Source organism: Prionailurus viverrinus, chromosome D4, assembly GCF_022837055.1.
Source record: "Prionailurus viverrinus isolate Anna chromosome D4, UM_Priviv_1.0, whole genome shotgun sequence".
NCBI lineage: Eukaryota > Metazoa > Chordata > Mammalia > Carnivora > Felidae > Prionailurus > Prionailurus viverrinus.
Window position 1 is genome coordinate 14580286 of NC_062573.1, and position 19506 is coordinate 14599791.

A 19506-nucleotide genomic window follows, 5' to 3' on the forward strand; every position below is an offset into this window, starting at 1 on the left:
CCCTTCTGGCCTCCCGACTGGATTTTATTTACTTATAGAAAAAAAAATTTTTTGAGAGCGGGGAGGGAGAGGGGCAGAGAGAGAGGGAGACACAGAATCCAAAGTAGGATCCGGGTTCCGAGCTGCCAGCACAGAGCCTGACACGGGCCTTGAACCCAAGGAGCCTGAGACCAGGGTCTGAGCCCAGCTGAAGTGGGACCCTTAACCCACCGAGCCTCCCAGCCCCACCCCACCCCCCGCCCCCCAACTGGATTTTAAATGAGCTTCCCCTCATTGATTTTCACACCCAGGAAGATTTTACCTTTGAGGGTTACACTGCTGAAAGTGGCGGGAGAAACCCCAGACCAAGGTCAGATTCCTTGTGGTCATGGGCTCTGCCAACTTGAGGGACCATCTGCTGGAGTATGCGTACCAGGCGGCTGGGGCACCTAGACAGTGACAGAGAAGGCTGGGCCCTGGAGAGCTGGCTGTGGGCAGCTGGAGGAGACCGGCCTGTGGGGGTGAGGCTAATAGCGACCAGGGTCGGACTTGGAACCTCCTCTAATCCATTGAACCCCAGAGTCCAGAGTTAGGCCACAGACCACTCATTCCTCTCCTCTCCACTCACAGCGATCACCAGGCAGAGCCGGGAGACCAAGGGCTCCGGGCACAAGCGAGGGAGAAGCCCCGATGGCTGCCTTGACGATCGTTCCAGAGAAAATGGACGCTGCCAGGAGAAGGGAAGGGGAGGACCATCTCCGGCCCAACGGGGAAGAGACCACCGGTCTGACTGCCCTGCAGAAGGACCAAGAGGTCATGGCACAAGAGGTAGGTTTCTGGGCTGGCCCTCTGCAGAGCTGACGACGTAGTGAGTTGGGTGGGGGCTGAGTGGCAAGCCGGGTACCCCCGGGGGAGGAGACAGACACCGCCAGGGCGAGATGCTCCTAGAGCGCTCCAGGGCTGGGGGGAAGGCGTGCAAGCCTTGGCACCGGTTCCCACCAGATCCTGGAAGGGGCCGCCAGAGTCAGGGGTGCTGGGGCACAGTGGGTGGGGTGGCCAGTGGGGGCGGGGTAGTCCAGACCCGGAAGGGGCGGCGGAGACCTTGGCAAGCGATCCCCACGGGCCTGGGCGCTCACCGAAACCGCTCTCCTTTGCTCTCCCGCGCAGGTGCCGCCCACTCTCCGTGGCGCCACAAGGACCGGAGGACCCGGCGCAGATCGCCCGTGAGGACCACGCACCGCGGACGCTGCCAGGACGGCCGCGAGGCCCGGCCCGCCTCCCCAAAGCGCCGCCGCTGCCACCAGTGGCCGGAGGCGCGCGAGCCCCTGGAGGTGGTCACCGGCAGGCTCTTTGACCGGGTGGGCGCGCTGGCGGTGGGCCTGGACGAGCTGCGGGCTCCAGGGGGCGCCTTCCTGCCTGTGCCCACCCGCCGCACGCAGCCCTCGGCCTCGCAGCGCGCCTGGCTCTCCTGGCAGCTGGCGCACGCGGGCGCGACCCTGCACTGGGCGGCCTCCCTGCTCCACGCCCTGCTCGCCCAGCAGCCCGGGCCCGCCGGCCAGCCGCCCGCCGCCCACGGCGCCCGCGGCGCCCGCGGCGCCCGGCCGTAGGGGGCCCGATCTGGGGGGTTGGGGGGAGGTGGCGATCAGGGGTCCCCTCTGTCCCAGCCGGTCGGATCGGCGCGCCCCACTTCGGGGCAGGCGTCCGCGGCCGGCCACACGGCGCGCACCGCCGCGACGAGCTCGGGCCCAGCCTGGCCCAGACGCGCCGGTCCGCGAATCGGGTTTAGGTGGGACCACAGCTAGGCTCCCACCCGGTGCCAGCTCAGGGGCGCGGCCAGGTTTCCAGAAGACAGCCCGCGAACGGGAGCCTTCGGAGCAAAACCCTTCTTTTCCTCTGGTGGCTCAGATCGCTGGAGTGAGGGACGGGATTGGTGCCTTCTCATCCCTAGGTGTTTTCCTGTTTTATTTCAAAAATACAACGCCTCATGTATACGTGCGCGCGCGTGTGTGTGTGTGTACCTGTTGTGACCGCCACTCCAAAAAAACACACTTGTTTTGTTTGGGGGGGGTGGGGTTACTGGAGATTGGGTTTTTTCAGGACGAACACCTAGAAGGTATCTCCAACAGATCTTGTGAGACCAATGAGCAGCCTGGATGTGTGAGGGACCTTGCAGGGTTTCTCATGCTGGAATGGAAGTCACGTGTCTCCTTCCTTATGGATCCCTACGTTTACATGTGTTCCAATAAACTTATTACTACTTCAAACCTCTGCCACTGTGACAGTGTATTCTGTTAGTCTCCTGAATCTTCTAGTCATCTTTGGTTTTCCTATTTCGGCGCTTCATTGTATCAACACTAAAGAGATTTTATTTGTAACCCTAGAACGCACAGTCTGTGTCCCGCACACGTCACTGAGATGCTCACAGATGTACTACAAACCCGTAGAACGAGCACTCCAACCGAGACATGGGACATCGCTAGCTTGCCACTTGGCAGTCCTTACACCCCCAACGTCAACGCCCTGACCTTGAGTCCCTCCTCTTGAGGGATTCCTTGGGACACATAGAGCCTCACCTGTCCCACTCTGCATCTGCCTGCGTATTCATAAAGTTTCCTGCCCCCGTGGCACCCCACTCCTTCTTGACTCTCCCCTCATCTCTTCCTCTGAATAAAAGAGAGTGATGTTCGTGGACGACGTGGGGCGGGCTACCGTGGCAAGAGCCCGGGGAATGAGAAGTTGGGGAGGCGAGGCCCTTTCCCCAGAAAATATGAAGGTGTTTTCTGCAAGGGAAGGTGTTTTCTCTGTGCCTTGCAGAGAAAGGGGCTGGGGGAGGACCCTGGAAAGGCTGGAGGAACAGAGGTCCGTGAAGACCCAGGAGGGCTCTCAGAGCAGGTCGGGAAGGTTCCACGGTCTTCTTTGTGAAGGTGAGGGCTAGGAGGTGGCCCTGGCCTTGGCACATGCAATTCCTTCCCTCTGAAATGTGGTCTCAGGCCACTCTTGGTCACCTTTCAGATATCAATTTCAACGTCCTCTCTTCAGAGAAAGTTTCCAAATATGCCGAGACTAGGTTACAAGCTCTCCTGACACCCTGTGTATTTCCAAAAGCACTTCTCTAGTTTTGATACCGCCTTTTCAGTGTGTGCTCACTGGAATAATAGTGCTCTGCTCCCCTGGATCCTCAGCTCCCTGCAGGTAGGAGCTGTGTTTACATTGTTTCTCATCATTGTATCCACATGCCTATCATAGTGTCTGGTGTACAATAGATGTCCGATGAATACTTACTGTTTTTTGCATTGTTGAATGAATGAGGGGGCATTGATACACAGGATCACACAGTTCTCTTTCCTTTTCTGGGAAAACCTTAATAGGAGATCAGTTTGTAGGACATTTCCTTGAGACTATTGTAAGAAATTCTACATAGTTAAGAAGTAACATACAGGCTAATTTAGGAGACAGAGTTAGAAACTCAGGTACCTAAAATATATATATCCAGTAAGGTCAGGTGATAGCAAAGGAAATACTAGAGTTGATCCGAAGCAGAGACACTTTTCCAGGGGTCTCTTTGATATTATGACTTTTTTACTCACTTGAAAATGTCTTACCATGTACAGAAACTCTCATGCAAATAGCAATCCACAATTGATCCTTATTGTATTTACAGAATTAAATTAATTGTAAGATGTTCTCTTTTCCTATTTGTCCTGAATTAGGAAATGGATTCACTCTGCCATGTGAAGAAATGATGGAACTTTTTTTCTAAATTGAAGAGTTTCTGGTCACCATATTATTCCCACCAAGTGACTTTACTACCTCATTTTGTCTTTGCCATTTTCTCTTCCTTGCTCTCCCTCCTCTTCAGTGCAGCGAATATCCTTATCCTGTTTCTCCTATCTTTTCCACCCATTTCTTTCTCTCAATACCACGCTACCCAAAGGGTATCTGAGGAATACTGGTCAGTTACTAGAATTAGGGGGGCTTGGAGAACTGTTCCAATTTAGAACAGCATTACGTGTATAGATTTGTTGGAATTTGTTTCAATATGTTAAGGAATACTATGTCATAAGCCCACAGAAACTGGCCTGGCTCTCTTCTTTCTGAACTAGCTGTAAGCAGATAGAAAGAGCTATTTTTTTAAGGTTTTTTTTTTTTAATGTTTATTTATTTTTGAGAGAGAGAGAGAAACAGAGCGTGAGCAGAGGAGGGGCAGAAAGAGAGGGAAACAGAATCCAAAGCAGGCTCCAGGGTCTGAGCTGTCAGCACAGAGCTGGACAGTGGACTGGAACTCACAAACCCTGAGATCATGACCTGAGCTGAAGTCAAACACTTAACCGACTGAGCCACCCAGACGCTAGAGAGCTATTTTTTTAATGTAAATATTGGAACACTGGGACTGTAACATCGGATCAATTTAAGTAAGGACTGTATTTGAGGAGCATGGGAAGGAACTGCTCACACCCAGGGTACAAGGACAGAAAAATGCTCAGTCTGGAACACATGGAAGAGGGCTGTGTCCCTTTTTTTTTTTTTTTTTTTTAACATTTATTTTAAGTTTTGAGAGACAGAGAGAGACAGAGTGTGAGTGGGAGAGAGGCAGAGAGAAAGGAAGTCACAAATTCCGAAGCAGGCTCCAGGCTCTGGGCTGTCAGCACAGAGCCGGATATAGGGCTTGAACTCCCAAACTGTGAGATGATGACCTTAGCTGGAGTCGGATACTTAACCAACTGAGCCACCCAGGCACCCCCGCCTTCACTTTTCACTGAGTCTTTGCTGCATAAGAAATGATCAGGGGCACCTGGGTGGCTCAGTCGGTTGGGCGTCGGGCTTTGGCTCAGGTCATGATCTCTTGGTTCATGTGATTCATGAGTTCGAGTTCCACTTTGGGCTCTGTGCTGACAGCCTAGAGTCTGGAGCCTGCTTTGGATTCTGTGTCTCCCTCCTCTCTGCCCCTCCCCCACTCACACTCTGTCTCTGTCTCTCTCAAAAATAACACAAATTTATTATCTCAGTGTTGCAGTAGGTCAGAAGTCTGATGGTGGCATGGCTGGATTCCCCACACGAGGTCACACAAAGCTCAATTCAAGCTGCTGGCTGAGTTGTGTACTAAAGATTCCACTAGAGAAAGATACGCTTGTTAGCTCCCTCAGGATGTTAGTAGAAATCATTTCCTTGCTGTTGAGGACTGAGGTCCTGTTGTCTTGCTCGTTGTAGACCAAAAACCACTCTCAGCTCTGAGAGGCTGATTTCAGGTTCTTGCTGTGTGGCCCCTCTGCAGGCCTGTTCCTATTTGTAATTTCTGACTTCAGGAAGGGTCCAGTCTCTTTCAAGGGCTCACCTGATTAGGTCAGGTCCACCCAGAATCATCTCCACTTTTTTATGAACTCAAAATCAACTCATTTGGGATCTTATATGGGTGTGAGATCACAGGTTCCTGAAAGAGAGGGGATCTCTTAAAGGTGTGATAACAGGGGCAGAGATAATGGGGGCCATATTAGAATTCTGCCTATCACAATATTTGCAACATACTTTGCTAGGCTCTAGAATCGATGCCACAAGTCTAGGGAAAGCATTGTTGGGATAGTTGGAAAATAAATGAGAAACACACCACTGTGATTTGTGGAACAACAACGAATTATTGTTAGAAAAACTTTTTCAATAATAGGATGGGGAGACTAGGCAGAAAACTGTCCTGAAATTAGGTGGCCTAAGGAGTCTCATGAGCTCAGCGAAGGTGCACTGAGAATTGTATTCAGACTAAAGATTGAGCCCGCGATGCAGCCACTGCTGAGGGATAACTAATTGTTCACTCATCTAAATGGAAGGTGCGTTTGACTCTGGAAAAAGCAACCACATATTTGGGATAACTTCACAAGCCCGCTGCCCCATTGTAAATTCCATCAGGGCGAACAAAGGCTGTTTCCATCTGGGTCTCCACTCTTTCCCCATTACCTAGCATAGCACAGCAACTTAGCCGGCACAAAGTAAAAGCTCAACACATAATTGTTAAATGAACGGCGTCGGTACACCAAATAGCTCATTGAGAAATTATCTCTGCTCCAATTGCTTGATTATTTGGCTTCAGCTGACCTCACTGAGGAGTGATGTGTCCATTGAACCTGCTGCTTCATTTTTTCCCCTCATTGTTCTTATACCGTAAAGGTAAAGACGTGTATTTGGACGATTAGTGCTCTCTCCCTATGAAACAATGGTGTCTGAGCGATCGGGCCTTTTCTCCTTCCTCCTCAATCTCTCTTACTATCCCGGCTGTCTGGATCCCGCGCTGGGCCTCGTGATTGCGGGGTTCCCGGCAACCGGCTGCAGTGACGGATTCAGAAAGGCGACTCCGAATTCTGCATTTGCGTGGCCGAGCCTCCGGATGCCGGGGCTGGGGTGTCGAGCGCCGCGAGGCACCGTGCAGGGGGTACCTGAGCACGCTTCCTGCCCCCTCGCAGCTCAGCTCTCGCGACCCTCCGCGGCGTCCCGGGGCCACCCACCCGCGCGCGCGCCGGGAGCGCGAAGCCCCCGCTGTACGGCGGAGCCTCGGTCAAGATGGCCGCGCCCTCCCGCGATACCCAGGGGCGCCGCCATCGCAGGCGCCGGGCTCGCTAAGGCCGCGCTTCGAGCAGCCGCCATGTCGGCCTCCGCCTGCGACCCGATCCTCACAAAGCAGGAGAGCGTGGGCCGGAGGAGGGGTGCGGGAACGGCCGAAGGGGCCGGGTGTGCCGCGGACATGGCCGTGTCGGAGCCGGGGGGCAGCGCCGCGGTGAGCGCGACGGCGGGGCGGGGCGGCCGGGCGGTCCGCGGTGGGCTAGTTGGGGGTCCGTGATTGGAGGGTGGCCGCCGTCTCTGAGAGGAGCGATTTGGGAATTGGAGGCGAGGCTGGAGGGTCTTCTGGCGGGGGGAGGGGTGGTCAGCGTGCTGGGGGAATCCGTGGGGCAGTGATGGGGGGCCTGCGCGGTCCGTGGGTGCCACAGTTTAAGGAAATCCGTGTTTCGAGGTATCTGCGATGACAGTGATGGCGGGGGGCGGGGTGGGGGTGGGGTGGCCCGAAAGGCCATGGTTTGGAAGGCTGTGGGGATCAGAAATGGCTTCGTGGTGTGTCAGAGATTGGGGAGGTGTGTGGCAATGTGTGGTCCATGGGAGTCTATTACGGTAGTTGGTAGTTGGAGACCAGACTGTCCCTGTCTGTGTGCAGAGGTCCTTTAGCAGTTTATTGAATAGTGAAAGGGAAGCGATGATGATGGTTTAGAATAGGGTCGCAGCGGGGCGCCTGGGTGGCGCAGTCGGTTAAGCGTCCGACTTCAGCCAGGTCACGATCTCGCGGTCCGTGAGTTCGAGCCCCGCGTCGGGCTCTGGGCTGATGGCTCAGAGCCTGGAGCCTGTTTCCGATTCTGTGTCTCCCTCTCTCTCTGCCCCTCCCCCGTTCGTGCTCTGTCTCTCTCTGTCCCCAAAATAAATAAAACGTTGAAAAAAGAATAGGGTCGCAGCAAGGGAATGAAAAATCAGATTCAGAATACATCTAGAGATGAGCCAGTAGGACTTCCGGATGAGCTGATAGGAAACATGGGGGAAGAGAAGAATCAAGATTTTACATCTAGACTTTTGGCTTGAGGAACCGGATAAAGGGTGCTTCCTTTTTCTGCGAAAGGGTTGTGTTGAAGACGACCAGATTTGGTGGATATAAATGGGAGCCAGAAGTGGATGACAGTGGTTCTGCTTTGGCCACATCAAGACGCCCATTACATGCCCAAGTAGAGATGTTGAATAGTCATTAGATGCATGAATCTAGAATTCGGAGAGGTGGGAGCTGGAGAATTCATAATGAAAGACATCAAGCATAAAGATGGTGCTTGAAGCCATAAGATTGGATGAGGTCACCTGCAGAGAGGACGCAGATAGAGAAGAAAAGAGGGACCAAGGACAGAGCTCTGGGTCACTCCTACATTTAGAGGTTTGGAAAAGAACAGAAAAAGAGGGAGAGTGAGGAGTAGCCACTGAGATATGATGAAAATTGTAAATGTGGTGTCAAAGAAGCTTAAAGAAGAAAGCTTTTCAAGACCATGCGAGTCAGTTGTGTCATAAGCTCTTGTGAGTCCCAGACTTATCACTGCAGAGAATTTGACTTTGGCAAGATGTAGCTCAATGGTTATTTTGATTAAGAAGAGTTTGTTTCGTGGAGCAATGAGGGTAAAATCCTGTTGGAATGAGTCGAAAGAACGGAGGTGATGAAATAGAGACAGAGTATAGACAACGCCAGGAGTTTTGCTGGTAAAAGGAGCAAATACATTGGCATTGGATGGGACATGTGATTAAGAGACAGTTTTCATTGGATGAATGATATTAAGGCAACTTTGTATGTCAATAGGAACGATTCAGTAGAAAGGGAAAAATAGGTGGCACAAAAGAGAGAGGTTAATTGCAGGGGGTGAAATCCTCAAGAAAGCAGTTGAGGATAGGATCCAAAGCATAAGTGGAGAAACTGGCCTTCAGTGACAGACGTCTTCCATTTCAACAGAAAGGAGACAGATGGTACGGGTTTGGAAACAGATTGGTGGAATTGGTGGTAACAAGGCAAGGTAGTTCTTGTTCACGTACATTTATTTTGTCTTTGAAAGTGTAAGGCAAATTCATCAGCTGACAGTGGGAAAGGAGTAGGTGCTGCAGATTTCAGAGAGAAAGAGGAGAATGTTTGGAATAATCATCTTGGAAAGAGGAACAGGAAGCTCTCAGTATTGGGTGCCCATTTGAGATATGTGTCATCAATTTGAAGTGAGTCCAGTCAGCACAGTTGTTTGGCTTTTTTCTTTTGGAATGTTTAACTGCAAGGTTGCAGGCAGAGATTAAGTTGGGCTTAAGTTTGAGGCTTTGCTAGGGAAGTACAGTGGAGAAGAAGAGGGGTAAGGAAGTGAAAGCTGTTTTCCGTGGAGTGTGTAAGGTGTTAGAACTAAATCTAAACAGGACAGGTGAAAAGTAAGGCTGCGTGGCAATGGAAGATTGTGAAAAAATGGTTAGGATCGATGGGTATGAGGGCCGAATGTATTTGGAGAAATATTGACGTGGAAGGTACTAGAAGAAGTAAGCTGGCAGGACAGTGTTTTAAGTAGAGATTTTAGAGGTGCTGTAATGTATGTGGCAAGGGTCTAAAGAATGCCTGGGCGATGAATCAGTGGCTGAGTTTGGGTAGAAGAAAAGATTGTTGGAGTCAGGAAAGAGAAAGGCCAGAGTGTGGAAGGGCTCTTCTGCATTGATGCAGTTAGTGGAGGAGCTGTAGGGAAGAGGAGGCTGGTGTTCAGGTTTGCAGTGAATGAGGCAGAATTACTGTGTGGAAGAGTTGACCAAAGTGGCCCCTAACAGCTGTCCTTAGAAAAGCCTGCTTGCAAGGTTGACCTTTGGCTGACATCTGAGAACTTAGACTGCAGGAGGTTTTGCACCATTCCCAGAAATGATAAAAGTGGCTCCCCGTGCCTGAACTAAACTATGTAGGGGCGCCTGGGTGGCTCCATCGGTTAAGCGTCCGACTTCGGCTCAGGTCATGATCTCACAATCCATGAGTTTGAGCCCCGCGTCGGGCTCTGTGCTGACAGCTCTGAGCCTGGAGCCTGCTTCAGATTCTGTGTGTGTGTTTCTCTCTGCCCCTCCCCTCCTCCCGCCCACTGTCTCTTTCTGTCTCAAAAATAAATAAAACATTTAATAAACTAAACGATGTAAACAATGCGGTTTATGCTGAACTCCTGATTTCCTTCTGGGGATCCGGGACTTTTGTGTGTGCCAGGCAGAGGGTGCCCGTGAGCGCCACTGAGACTCTACGTGCTTCCTTGGGAAACACCATTTCACACGTGTTCTCACGATTTATTTCTGGAGGAATCACGTGTGTCCCGTGTGACTCCACTGGAAGAGGACTCTTGGATACTTGTGCCTGGCTTCCTCTAGACTTCACCCCATGCACCTTTTCCTTAGCTGTACTACATCGTAGCTCCGAGTACAACTATATGGCAAGGCTGTGAGTTCTTCTAGTTAATCGTTGAAATGGAGGGTTAATGGGTTGAAGTCTGGTGATACTCTAAACATGATAGGGATTTTGAAGGATGAATGAAGAATAGTTGAAAGTTTTCGTTGACCTCCTTTTCAGGCCGTGAGGTACACGAGTCATGGTTGGGCCAAACCAAATAACCTCCAGCAGGGAGCCTTGTAAGGGAGCAGGATCCTCAGGAGAAGGTAGATTTCAGGCAAAGCAAGCGGGTGAAGGGAATGACTAAAGAGATTGAAGGTATAGTGAAGTAGGCTGGTACTGATTCGGGTTTCTGTAAACGCCACTGTTGGTGGAGGTCTGTTGGCGTCAGTGATTGGGGACTGGTAGAGTCGGGATTTGGGGTTGCATCAGAGAAGAGACTGATGTGTTCTTTAGGTGTCCATAGTTGAGAGACCTGTGGGATTTTGTGATTGGAGTGTGTGGGGGCGACTGAGGAGATTTGTTGCTGTTACTGATAGGGGACTTTGTTGGGATCAGTCTATCAGTGATTGAGAGGCCACTGACAGTCAATGATGGGACTTCTTAGATGTCCATGACTGGAGGTTTGTCAGGTCAGAGATTGGTGACATACACAGCTAATTGATTGGTAGTCTATGGAGGTAAGGAGTTATTTTTCAATGTGAAACAAATCTGTTCAAGCGTGTATTCGTTAGTGGCAAACTTCTCCAGTAGCTGTGTCTCCTCCTCTCACCTGCCTAATAAGAGATCTTAAACATGCTTTAATTTCTCCCCACCCCCCACCCCTACCAGTTATAGTCCTGTTTATTTTTCTTAAGTCACACCTCTTCTTTTTTTTTTTAGTTTTTTAACGTTTATTTATTTTTGAGAGACAGAGCATGAGTGGGGGAGGGGCAGAGAGAGAGGGAGACACAGAATCCTAAGCAGGCTCCAAGCTCCGAGCTGTCAGCACAGAGCCTGATGCGGGGCTTGAACTCATGGACGGCGAGATCATGACCTGAGCCAAAGTCAGACACTTAACCGACTGAGCCACCCAGGTGCCCCTAAGTCACGACTCTTGATTTTAATGACTTTTGTAACAGTTGTACAAGAAGATTATCAAGTTACTTGGATGTACCTAGACATTTGACTGGTTTTATTATTCACAGCTCTTTCTTGTACATTATGTCCTTCCCAATCTTGAAATCTTTATTCTGATTCACTTTTCCTTCTTTTAAAAATCACTCCTTTTCTTCTCCTCCTCCTCCTTCCCTGTCCCTCTCCTTTTCTTTATTTCTAAAATATATACGTATTATATTTTCTGCATCCTTACATGCCTAAAATACATTACTTTTGCTTCCAAATATAGGTGATTTTTTGGCTGGTTCTAAAAATCAAGGATCTCAATTCTTCTACCTCATAAACACTATTCCACTGTTTTTTGTTATAGAAGAAAAGGTAAAGACTGATTCTGTTTGTTTTGGTAATTGTCTTTCTCTCTGATAATTGTATGACTTTTTTCACTCTTTATCCTCTTGAATAAACAAATTCACAAGTGGGACTGTTTTAGTCAGTTTGGGCTGCTACAATGAAGTACCATCAACTGGGTAGCTTATAAACAGCAGAAATTTACTGCTGTCAGTTCTGGAGGTGAGAAGTCCAAGATAGGGTGTGAGCCTGGTTGGGATCTGGTGAGACCAACTGCCAGGTTGCAGACTTCTTGTACCCTCACTTGGCAGAAGGAGCAGAGAGAGGAAGCAAGCTGTCTTGTGACTCTTATATGGGCATTAATCCTATTCATGGAGACTCTACCCTCATGAACTCATCCCATTCTAATTACTTCCTGCAGGCCCTATCTCCTAATACCGTCACATTGGAAGGGAGGGTTTCAGCGTATGAATTTTGGGGATACTCAAACATTCAGTCCATAATAGGGACATTTCTTAATATGATTTTTGCCTCTCAAAAAATGCATAATTGAGTAAAGAATTAGTATCCACTATAACATCATGATCAAATTGAATGGTTGAGCTAAGAACAAATCATTATTATCTTGTCCAAATCACTCACTAATGTGAATAACATTAGACTGAATAGAAGTATTGCTATTACAGGGATCAGTAACATTCAAAGATGTGACTATGGCTTTTACCCAGAAGGAATGGGAGCAACTAGATCCTGCCCAGAGGAACCTGTATAAGGATGTGATGCTGGAGAACTACAGCAACCTTGCCTCAATGGGTAAGGACAGTTCTTTCATAATTCAAAATGTGTGCATGGTGATACCTTCTCTCTGAAGTTCTTGATAAATTTGGCCATGGTTGTTATGAATCAGAGTTGTGATCCCTTTTGGGTACAACTCAAGATACTGTGCCCCAGTCTCCAAAATGGAAGGCCTCCTTGGATAGGGTACATGGGCAGCCATTGTGAAATTTCAGAAGCCGTATATTCTTAATTCTTTCAAGGCTCTGAAGTCCAAATATTAGTGTTTGATTTCTGGGATGTTTGTTTTCCTAACACTCAATTTGTACCATTTCTCGTGAGCAGGTTATCAAGCTCCCAAACCAAACATGATCTCCAAGTTGGAAAAAGGAGAAGAGCCGTGGTTGGGGAAGGGCAAAAAACCTAGACAAGGTGGTCCCAGTGAAATAGCAAGACCCAAGCAAATAGGAACCAATGGAAGTAAGTTCCTAGTTTTTTGGTGGTAACTTTGCAATTCTTCAATGATTTATTTATTTATTTATTTATTTATTTATTAATGTTTATTTTTGAGAGGGAGTGAGCATGAGCAGGGGAGGGGCAGAGAGAGAGGGAGACAGAGGATCCGAAGCAGGCTCCGCTCTGACGGCAGAGGGCCTGATGCGGAGCTCATGAACCGTGAGATCATGACCTGAGTCAAAGTCGGACGCTTAACCGACTGAGCCACCCAGTCAACCCAGTGAATAATTTATTTCTAAAATCTTAAATATTTGAGACCTTTCTTTCTTAACCAGGAGTAGCAGTTGAAAAATATCCTCTCCTGGGGGAGGAGGAGTTCAAACTACAAAGATTCTCTAACCTTGGAGATTCTAATATCTCTTCTGTCTGTGAACCTGTCTACGTGTGAGGTTCTCATATGAGGTTCACAGTAGTTGTAAGCCTGTGTTCACGTATGGGGGTTTGCTTATACCACTTGCATCAGTTAGCCTAGGCTAAGTTATGCTCCATTAAGGAATGACCCCCAAATCTCAGTGGCTTCCAACAAGAAAGATTTGTTTCTTGCTCATGCTGTAGCCCTATTCCACATTATCCTTTGGACCTACATCGAAAGAGCAGCCCCTATTTGGCAAGTCCTGCTCTCATGTCACAAGGAAAGAAGAATGAGTAGAACCACTTGTTGACTTAAAACTACTGAATGGAAGTGGTAGATGTCTCTTTCTGCTCACATTTTATTGGCTAATTGGTTAGAGCAGATCACCTGGCCACTCCTAAGCTCAGCAGGGTAGGAATGGACAGCCCTTCTCCAGGGAGGATTCAAGTGGCATGCAGGGGCCTGGGAGGTACAATCTTTCCACAGGGAACAGTAATACAATATGCCACACCATTCATATTGTGGTAGGAAAAAGGTGACAGCTAGAGTTCTGAACCTTTGATACCAGCCCCTCAGATGCCTAACTGACCTTTCCATATATAGTCAGTCATCTTTCCTCATTTATGCTCTCCATTGCTCAGCTTCCAGGAGGAGCAGTGACTCCTCTTAGCTGTTCTCAAAGTCCCATCACTGCTTACCTTGTTTAAAGCAGTGCTGTTTTTTATTATCTCCTTTTTTACTAATATCTTCAGTATATTTTCCTTCATCCAGTCAAATTCTGGGACTCCATGATATATTTCTCTCCTTATGTGTTCAAACCTTCTTGGGTCCGTCCTCTTTCCAAATCTCTTGGCATGATGCTCCCTGCCTTTAATTACTTTCCACTTCCCTTCTTTCACTGTGAAAATGCTCCAGACCTGTGGTCTATAATGAATCGTCATTTCCATTTGCTCCTTAACCTCTACAGTCAAATCCTACAGATTTTGTGTCTCTATGTAAATTTCTGGCTTTAAAGTAACCCCTGCTTACCTTCCAGCGCATATTTTAATAGTTTCGATCAGCATGAAATTCTTGCCTACTTAGCTTAAATTATATACCACTTAAATCTGATCTTCTAAGTGCTTCTTTACATTTATTTCACCAGATTCTCTTCTTTCCACTTGCTGAAGTATCCCTAAGGTTTTGTCTTCTGGTCTCTGTTCTTTTTTTTTTTTTTCTATTGTATTTTCCTCAAAAGAATCATTTGTGCAAATACAAGCTACTTATTCTACATGGGTGACTTTCAAGAAAAATTTATCTTGTCCAGATAAATCTCCAGTTTCTTTGTGTTGTACTCATATTTTTACCTACTTTACAGGAAAGCTCATTCTCAGAGTGTCAGAAATGGAAAGCTTTATATTTCTTTCTAAATTAGAGCTTCCTTTCACCTTCCATATTTTTATCAGGGTCTACTTTGAAAATTTTTTTAACGTTTATTTTATTTTTGAGAGAGGGGAGGGGGGAAGGGACAGGCAGAGAGGGAGCCACAGAATCTGAAACAGGCTCCAGGCTCTGAGCTGTCAGCACAGAGCCTGACGTGGGGTTCGAACTCACGAACTGCAAGAACATGACCTGAGTGGAAGTCGGACCCTTAACCTACTGAGCCACCCAGGTGCCCCGGGTCTACTTTGATTTAAGGCCTGTCTACCATGGAGTTCTGGTGCATCTTTGCTGTCTGCCTTCTCTTTTTCTATCCTCTCCTCAGTTCCTGATTTGTTTGTTTGCTTTCTTCACTTCTCACGGACATCACCCAAATTAGCTTTACATTGTCTCATACCTAAATTGTTCTAATTCTTAGGCTGATTTGTTGAATCCATTTTTTAAGTAATTCATCTTAGGTGTTGCCACCAAATATTAAAATATTCACTTATTATTTACATCACTATAGTCCCCAACTTAGCAGAATGTTTACCGTATATTTTTAAGTGTCCTCTGAATTTTCCAGCTCTCCATGAATTCTTGAAACCAGAAGGACTAGCCCTTCAAATGGCGAATGAAGGGACCTCATGGAGTTTTCGATCCATCCATTAGTGGCTCCAATTTTGGCTGTGTTTACTTTTCTCATCGTTACTTGGTGTTGCAACTAAAAAATAATACTGAATCATTTAATACATCTTTGTCATTGCTACAGTGACTTTCTTCTCAGTTCAGTTTCCTATATAGTACTTGGAATTGCTTCAAGGAAAGACTATTCTATTCCTTCCAATGATTTGCTGAGTCTATTGAGCTATATACGTCAGTCATTTTAGCTTAACATTCAGGTGTTAGTTACTCTCTGATTCAGGATAAGCTTACAGTCTTTTTTCTTTTTAATGTTTATTTATTTTTGAGAGAGAGAGAGAGAGAGAGACAGAATTGGAAGCAGGCTCCAGGCTCTGAGCTGTCACCACAGAGCCTGATGCGGGGCTTAAACTCAACAGACCGCAAGTTTATGACCTGAGCCGAAGTTGGACGCTTAACCGACTGAACCACCCAGGCGCCCCAGGATAAGCTCACAGATGTAATCACATGCTCTGTCAGACTCAACTCTCTTCATTATTACCCTATTATTATAACATTTCACTAGTTCAGATTCTATCTTTTCCCCTCATGGTAAATTTCTCTCGTAGTGCTTTATATTTTTTCCTGCTGGCCAATCTTCATCATTATAAGAGGTTCTTATAATGTTACACCTCAAGGGGAAAGGTTTGAGTTTTGATCCCTTTCTTCCCAGAAGATTTGCCTCTATCCTCTCCAGAATCCTTGGACATTGGAAGAGGCCACCTTTGTCTTGCTCTTGTTCTACCCTTTCCCCCAAAATGTTTGTACCACTTAAAGTTTCCTAAAGGAAGAAGCACCTGGCAACTCTACCTCTCCCTGTTATATCTATACCGCTATATCTATACCTACAAAGATTGATTTTTTTACCCCATGGGAACTAATCTCTTCAAAGTCCTCCATGAACGTAATGGTGTTTCCTGGCTTATATCCAAATACTAAAACTCTTTTCTGTTTGATCCCAGTTTTCACTTTATCCATGTGTTGTTCCTTTATGACCAAGGCAGCTGTTCAGTTTCTTATATTCTTTGAGACTCTTACATCTGTTTCTCTCTTTGAGTCTGTTTAATTCCCATCCTAAAGCTTTTTCTGCTTTTCCACACACATAAGTGAAGAAAGCTGCCTCAAAATGGTAGTCCCAACTCTTAAGTTTTTGGATTTTTACACATGTTGTATCCATACCTAGCTAAAAGAGGTCTTTGAATTTCAATTCTAAATTCTTAGGAGAAAGAATAGTATTGGTCTAGTTTGGGCCCTATGTTTACCACTGTTCAATCAATTGTTTTCAACCAGAGTTTGGATCATAATGGTACAAACATAATTGCCTCCATGTGTCAGTGTGGGTGGTGGACTCAGAGAAGGAAAACACACACCGGGAAGGTATCTTAAAATGTGTAATTGTATAACGTGTGGAAGGAAGGACGTGAGCAATCACTTAAAGCTGGGAATAAGCTTAAAATTTATGATTAGTAATTAGTAGAGTGACCTGACAGAAACAAAGGTATGCTCCATAGCAAACTGTTGGAAAACAGATACATGTGTACATTGTAACTCTAAATGGTGTAAATCTCATTTCTATGAGAAGTCTCATTTCTATGAATTTTATCATGGTAAAAGCATCAGGGGACTCAGAAACTGTAGGGTTTTTTGTTTGGTTGGTTTTTTAGTTTTTCGGGGGTTTTTTGCTTGTTTGTTTGTTTTAGTACAGGAATGTCATTATTATATTGATCGTAGGTGGTAGCACTGGAACACCCTTTCCTGCTTATTCCCTTAGTCACCTATAAGCTGTTTAGTATTTCTTGGTAGACTTCCCTTATTTTCTCTATTTTGGCTCTTTGGAGGGCAGTAACAAAAATATACTCAGGCTAGTCTAAGTAAATCGAGGAATTTACTATAAGGACTTAGGTTTATCTCTTATAACCTAAAGGTGGATATGTCAGCCTGACCCTACCAGGGATTAGAACTAGGAACTGGAAAGCCATCCAGAATTGGGATTAGATAAATGGTCTCTTTGAGAACATGTGATCTCACATCTCTGCTTCTTTGTGGATGTATGCTTCATTCTTCATACTGATGAACTTTCTGTTTACACAGGGAAGATATGACTTTACTATTACTCGTTTTATATCATTGTAAAAACCCAATGGAGACAAACTAGAGTCTAAATATTTAGGAGGAAGACTCATATTGGACACTTTGGCTTGAGCCAGATGTGTCTCCAATTGTGACCATAGAGAGCTGAATTAATGTAGTACAGGCTGTGGGAGCCAAATACTGTGAATGAATTGGCAGTTATCAAAGCTGGGAAGCTTGGGCTGTGGAGAAACCTCAAAAAATACCAACTACAATCACAAGCTCTTTTAACTTCATCTATTACCCAGTCACTGCTCCTTCAGTTTATCTTATCATTTATCCCAGGTTACAAGGTTATATTTGTAAACAGGCAAAATTTTTTCTAATTACTATTGTCAATTATCTTTTCTTGGATAAGCACTTGGAAGTGCTGTCTACAGCACTTTCCCCTCAAGTCCAAAAGCTTAGGGACATTTACACTTGATATTTCATTCACCTTGGGATGTGAAGCTTGAATAAAGATTCAGCCCCACAATAGGGCATTTGTTTTACAAGTTGTAGTTCAAAATATGAGAGTGAAAAGATTCATAAGAATGTCTCATTGAATTCCATTTTAGAAGAAGTCCAGCAAGATAACGACCAGCTAGCGAATCACCAGGAATCTCAAAACAAACTCCTTAGGGAAGTTGCATTCAAGAAAAAAAGTCTGACTAAGAAGAAAGGCCACGAATGTAGCTCATTGGGGGAAATAAATGTGAGTACAAAACATGTTCCTTCAAAAAGAAAGCTTAAATTTGATTCACATGGAAAGAGTTTGAAACAGAATTTAGACTTACTTGGTCATATAAGAAACTATGCAAAAAAGAAACCTAATGTAACTAAAGAGCACAAGAAATCTTTCAGCCATAGCTTACCTGATACAAAGAAAAACAAAAATCAAACTGGAAAGAAACAGAAATTATCCAACCATAGCTTATCTAATAAGCATGACAAAACTCAAACTGGCAAGAAACATGAGAAATTATCTCATCATAGCTCATCCCGTACTAAATGCGACAAAATTCAAACTGGAAAGAAACATGAGAAATCATCCAGCCGTAGCTCATCTACTAAGTGTGACAAAACTCAAGCTAAAGCCAAACCCTATGAATGTAATCAATGTGGAAAGGTTCTCAGTCACAAGCAAGGACTCACTGACCATCAGAGAATTCATACTGGGGAGAAACCATATGAATGCGATGAATGTGGGATAGCCTTTAGCCAAAAGTCACACCTCGTTGTGCATCAGAGAACTCACACTGGAGAAAAGCCATATGAGTGTACTCAGTGTGGCAAAGCCCACAGTCATAAACATGCCCTCACTGACCATCTGAGAGTTCATACTGGGGAAAAGCCCTATAAATGTACTGAGTGTGGGAAAACCTTTAGACACAGCTCAAACCTTATTCAACATGTAAGATCTCATACAGGTGAGAAGCCCTATGAATGTAAGGAATGTGGAAAATCCTTTAGGTATAACTCATCTCTTACAGAACATGTGAGGACTCATACAGGTGAAATACCATATGAATGTCATGAATGTGGAAAGGCTTTTAAGTATAGCTCGTCCCTTACTAAACATATGAGAATTCATACAGGTGAGAAGCCCTTTGAATGTAATGAATGTGGGAAAGCTTTCAGCAAGAAGTCACACCTCATTATACATCAAAGAACTCATACTAAGGAGAAACCCTACAAATGTAATGAATGTGGAAAAGCATTTGGGCATAGCTCATCTCTTACTTACCACACGAGAACTCATACAGGTGAAAGTCCTTTTGAATGTAACCAATGTGGAAAGGCCTTCAAACAAATTGAAGGTCTTACTCAACATCAGAGAGTTCATACTGGGGAAAAACCCTATGAATGTAATGAATGTGGGAAAGCTTTTAGCCAAAAGTCACATCTCATTGTACATCAGAGGACTCATACTGGGGAGAAACCTTTTGAGTGTAATGAATGTGGAAAAGCTTTCAATGTAAAGTCACAACTTGTTATACATCAGAGATCCCACACTGGAGAGAAACCCTATGAATGTAATGAATGTGGGAAAGCTTTCAAACAAAATGCATCCCTTACCAAACATGTGAAAACTCATTCAGAAGAAAAATCTCAGTGAAATTAATGTGGGAAAACCTTTTAACTAGAGGTTTTATTTAACCTTAGAAGAAGTCTGAATTTTAAGGATGTTAGAAAGCCTTTAATAAGAAGTCACACCTCGTTACATACGAGGGAATTTGAAAATGAATCTTACAGGGAAGCAATGGATGGAGAGTTTAAACTTGATACCAACCTTTTATAGAAA

The 19506-nt window shown here is 45.8% G+C and overlaps 1 protein-coding gene across 1 annotated transcript; it reads left to right on the forward strand.

The window, feature by feature from the left end:
• The first annotated feature begins 6535 nt into the window (after positions 1-6535).
• On the forward strand, positions 6536-19506 carry ZFP37 (ZFP37 zinc finger protein). Its single transcript, XM_047830482.1, has 4 exons — positions 6536-6739; positions 12058-12184; positions 12491-12625; positions 17780-19506. Exons 1-4 carry the CDS (start codon positions 6608-6610, stop codon positions 19318-19320), a joined length of 1935 nt encoding a protein of 644 aa, XP_047686438.1. The 5' UTR covers positions 6536-6607; the 3' UTR covers positions 19321-19506.

Excerpts from the sequence above, each read along its gene's own strand:
- ZFP37 (XM_047830482.1), top strand. The coding sequence starts at position 6,608 with ATGTCGGCCTCCGCCTGCGACCCGATCCTCACAAAGCAGGAGAGCGTG. Across the intron at positions 12,185-12,490 it reads CAGCAACCTTGCCTCAATGG|GTTATCAAGCTCCCAAACCA; the intron begins GTAAGGACAGTT and ends TCTCGTGAGCAG. Across the intron at positions 12,626-17,779 it reads GCAAATAGGAACCAATGGAA|AAGAAGTCCAGCAAGATAAC; the intron begins GTAAGTTCCTAG and ends ATTCCATTTTAG.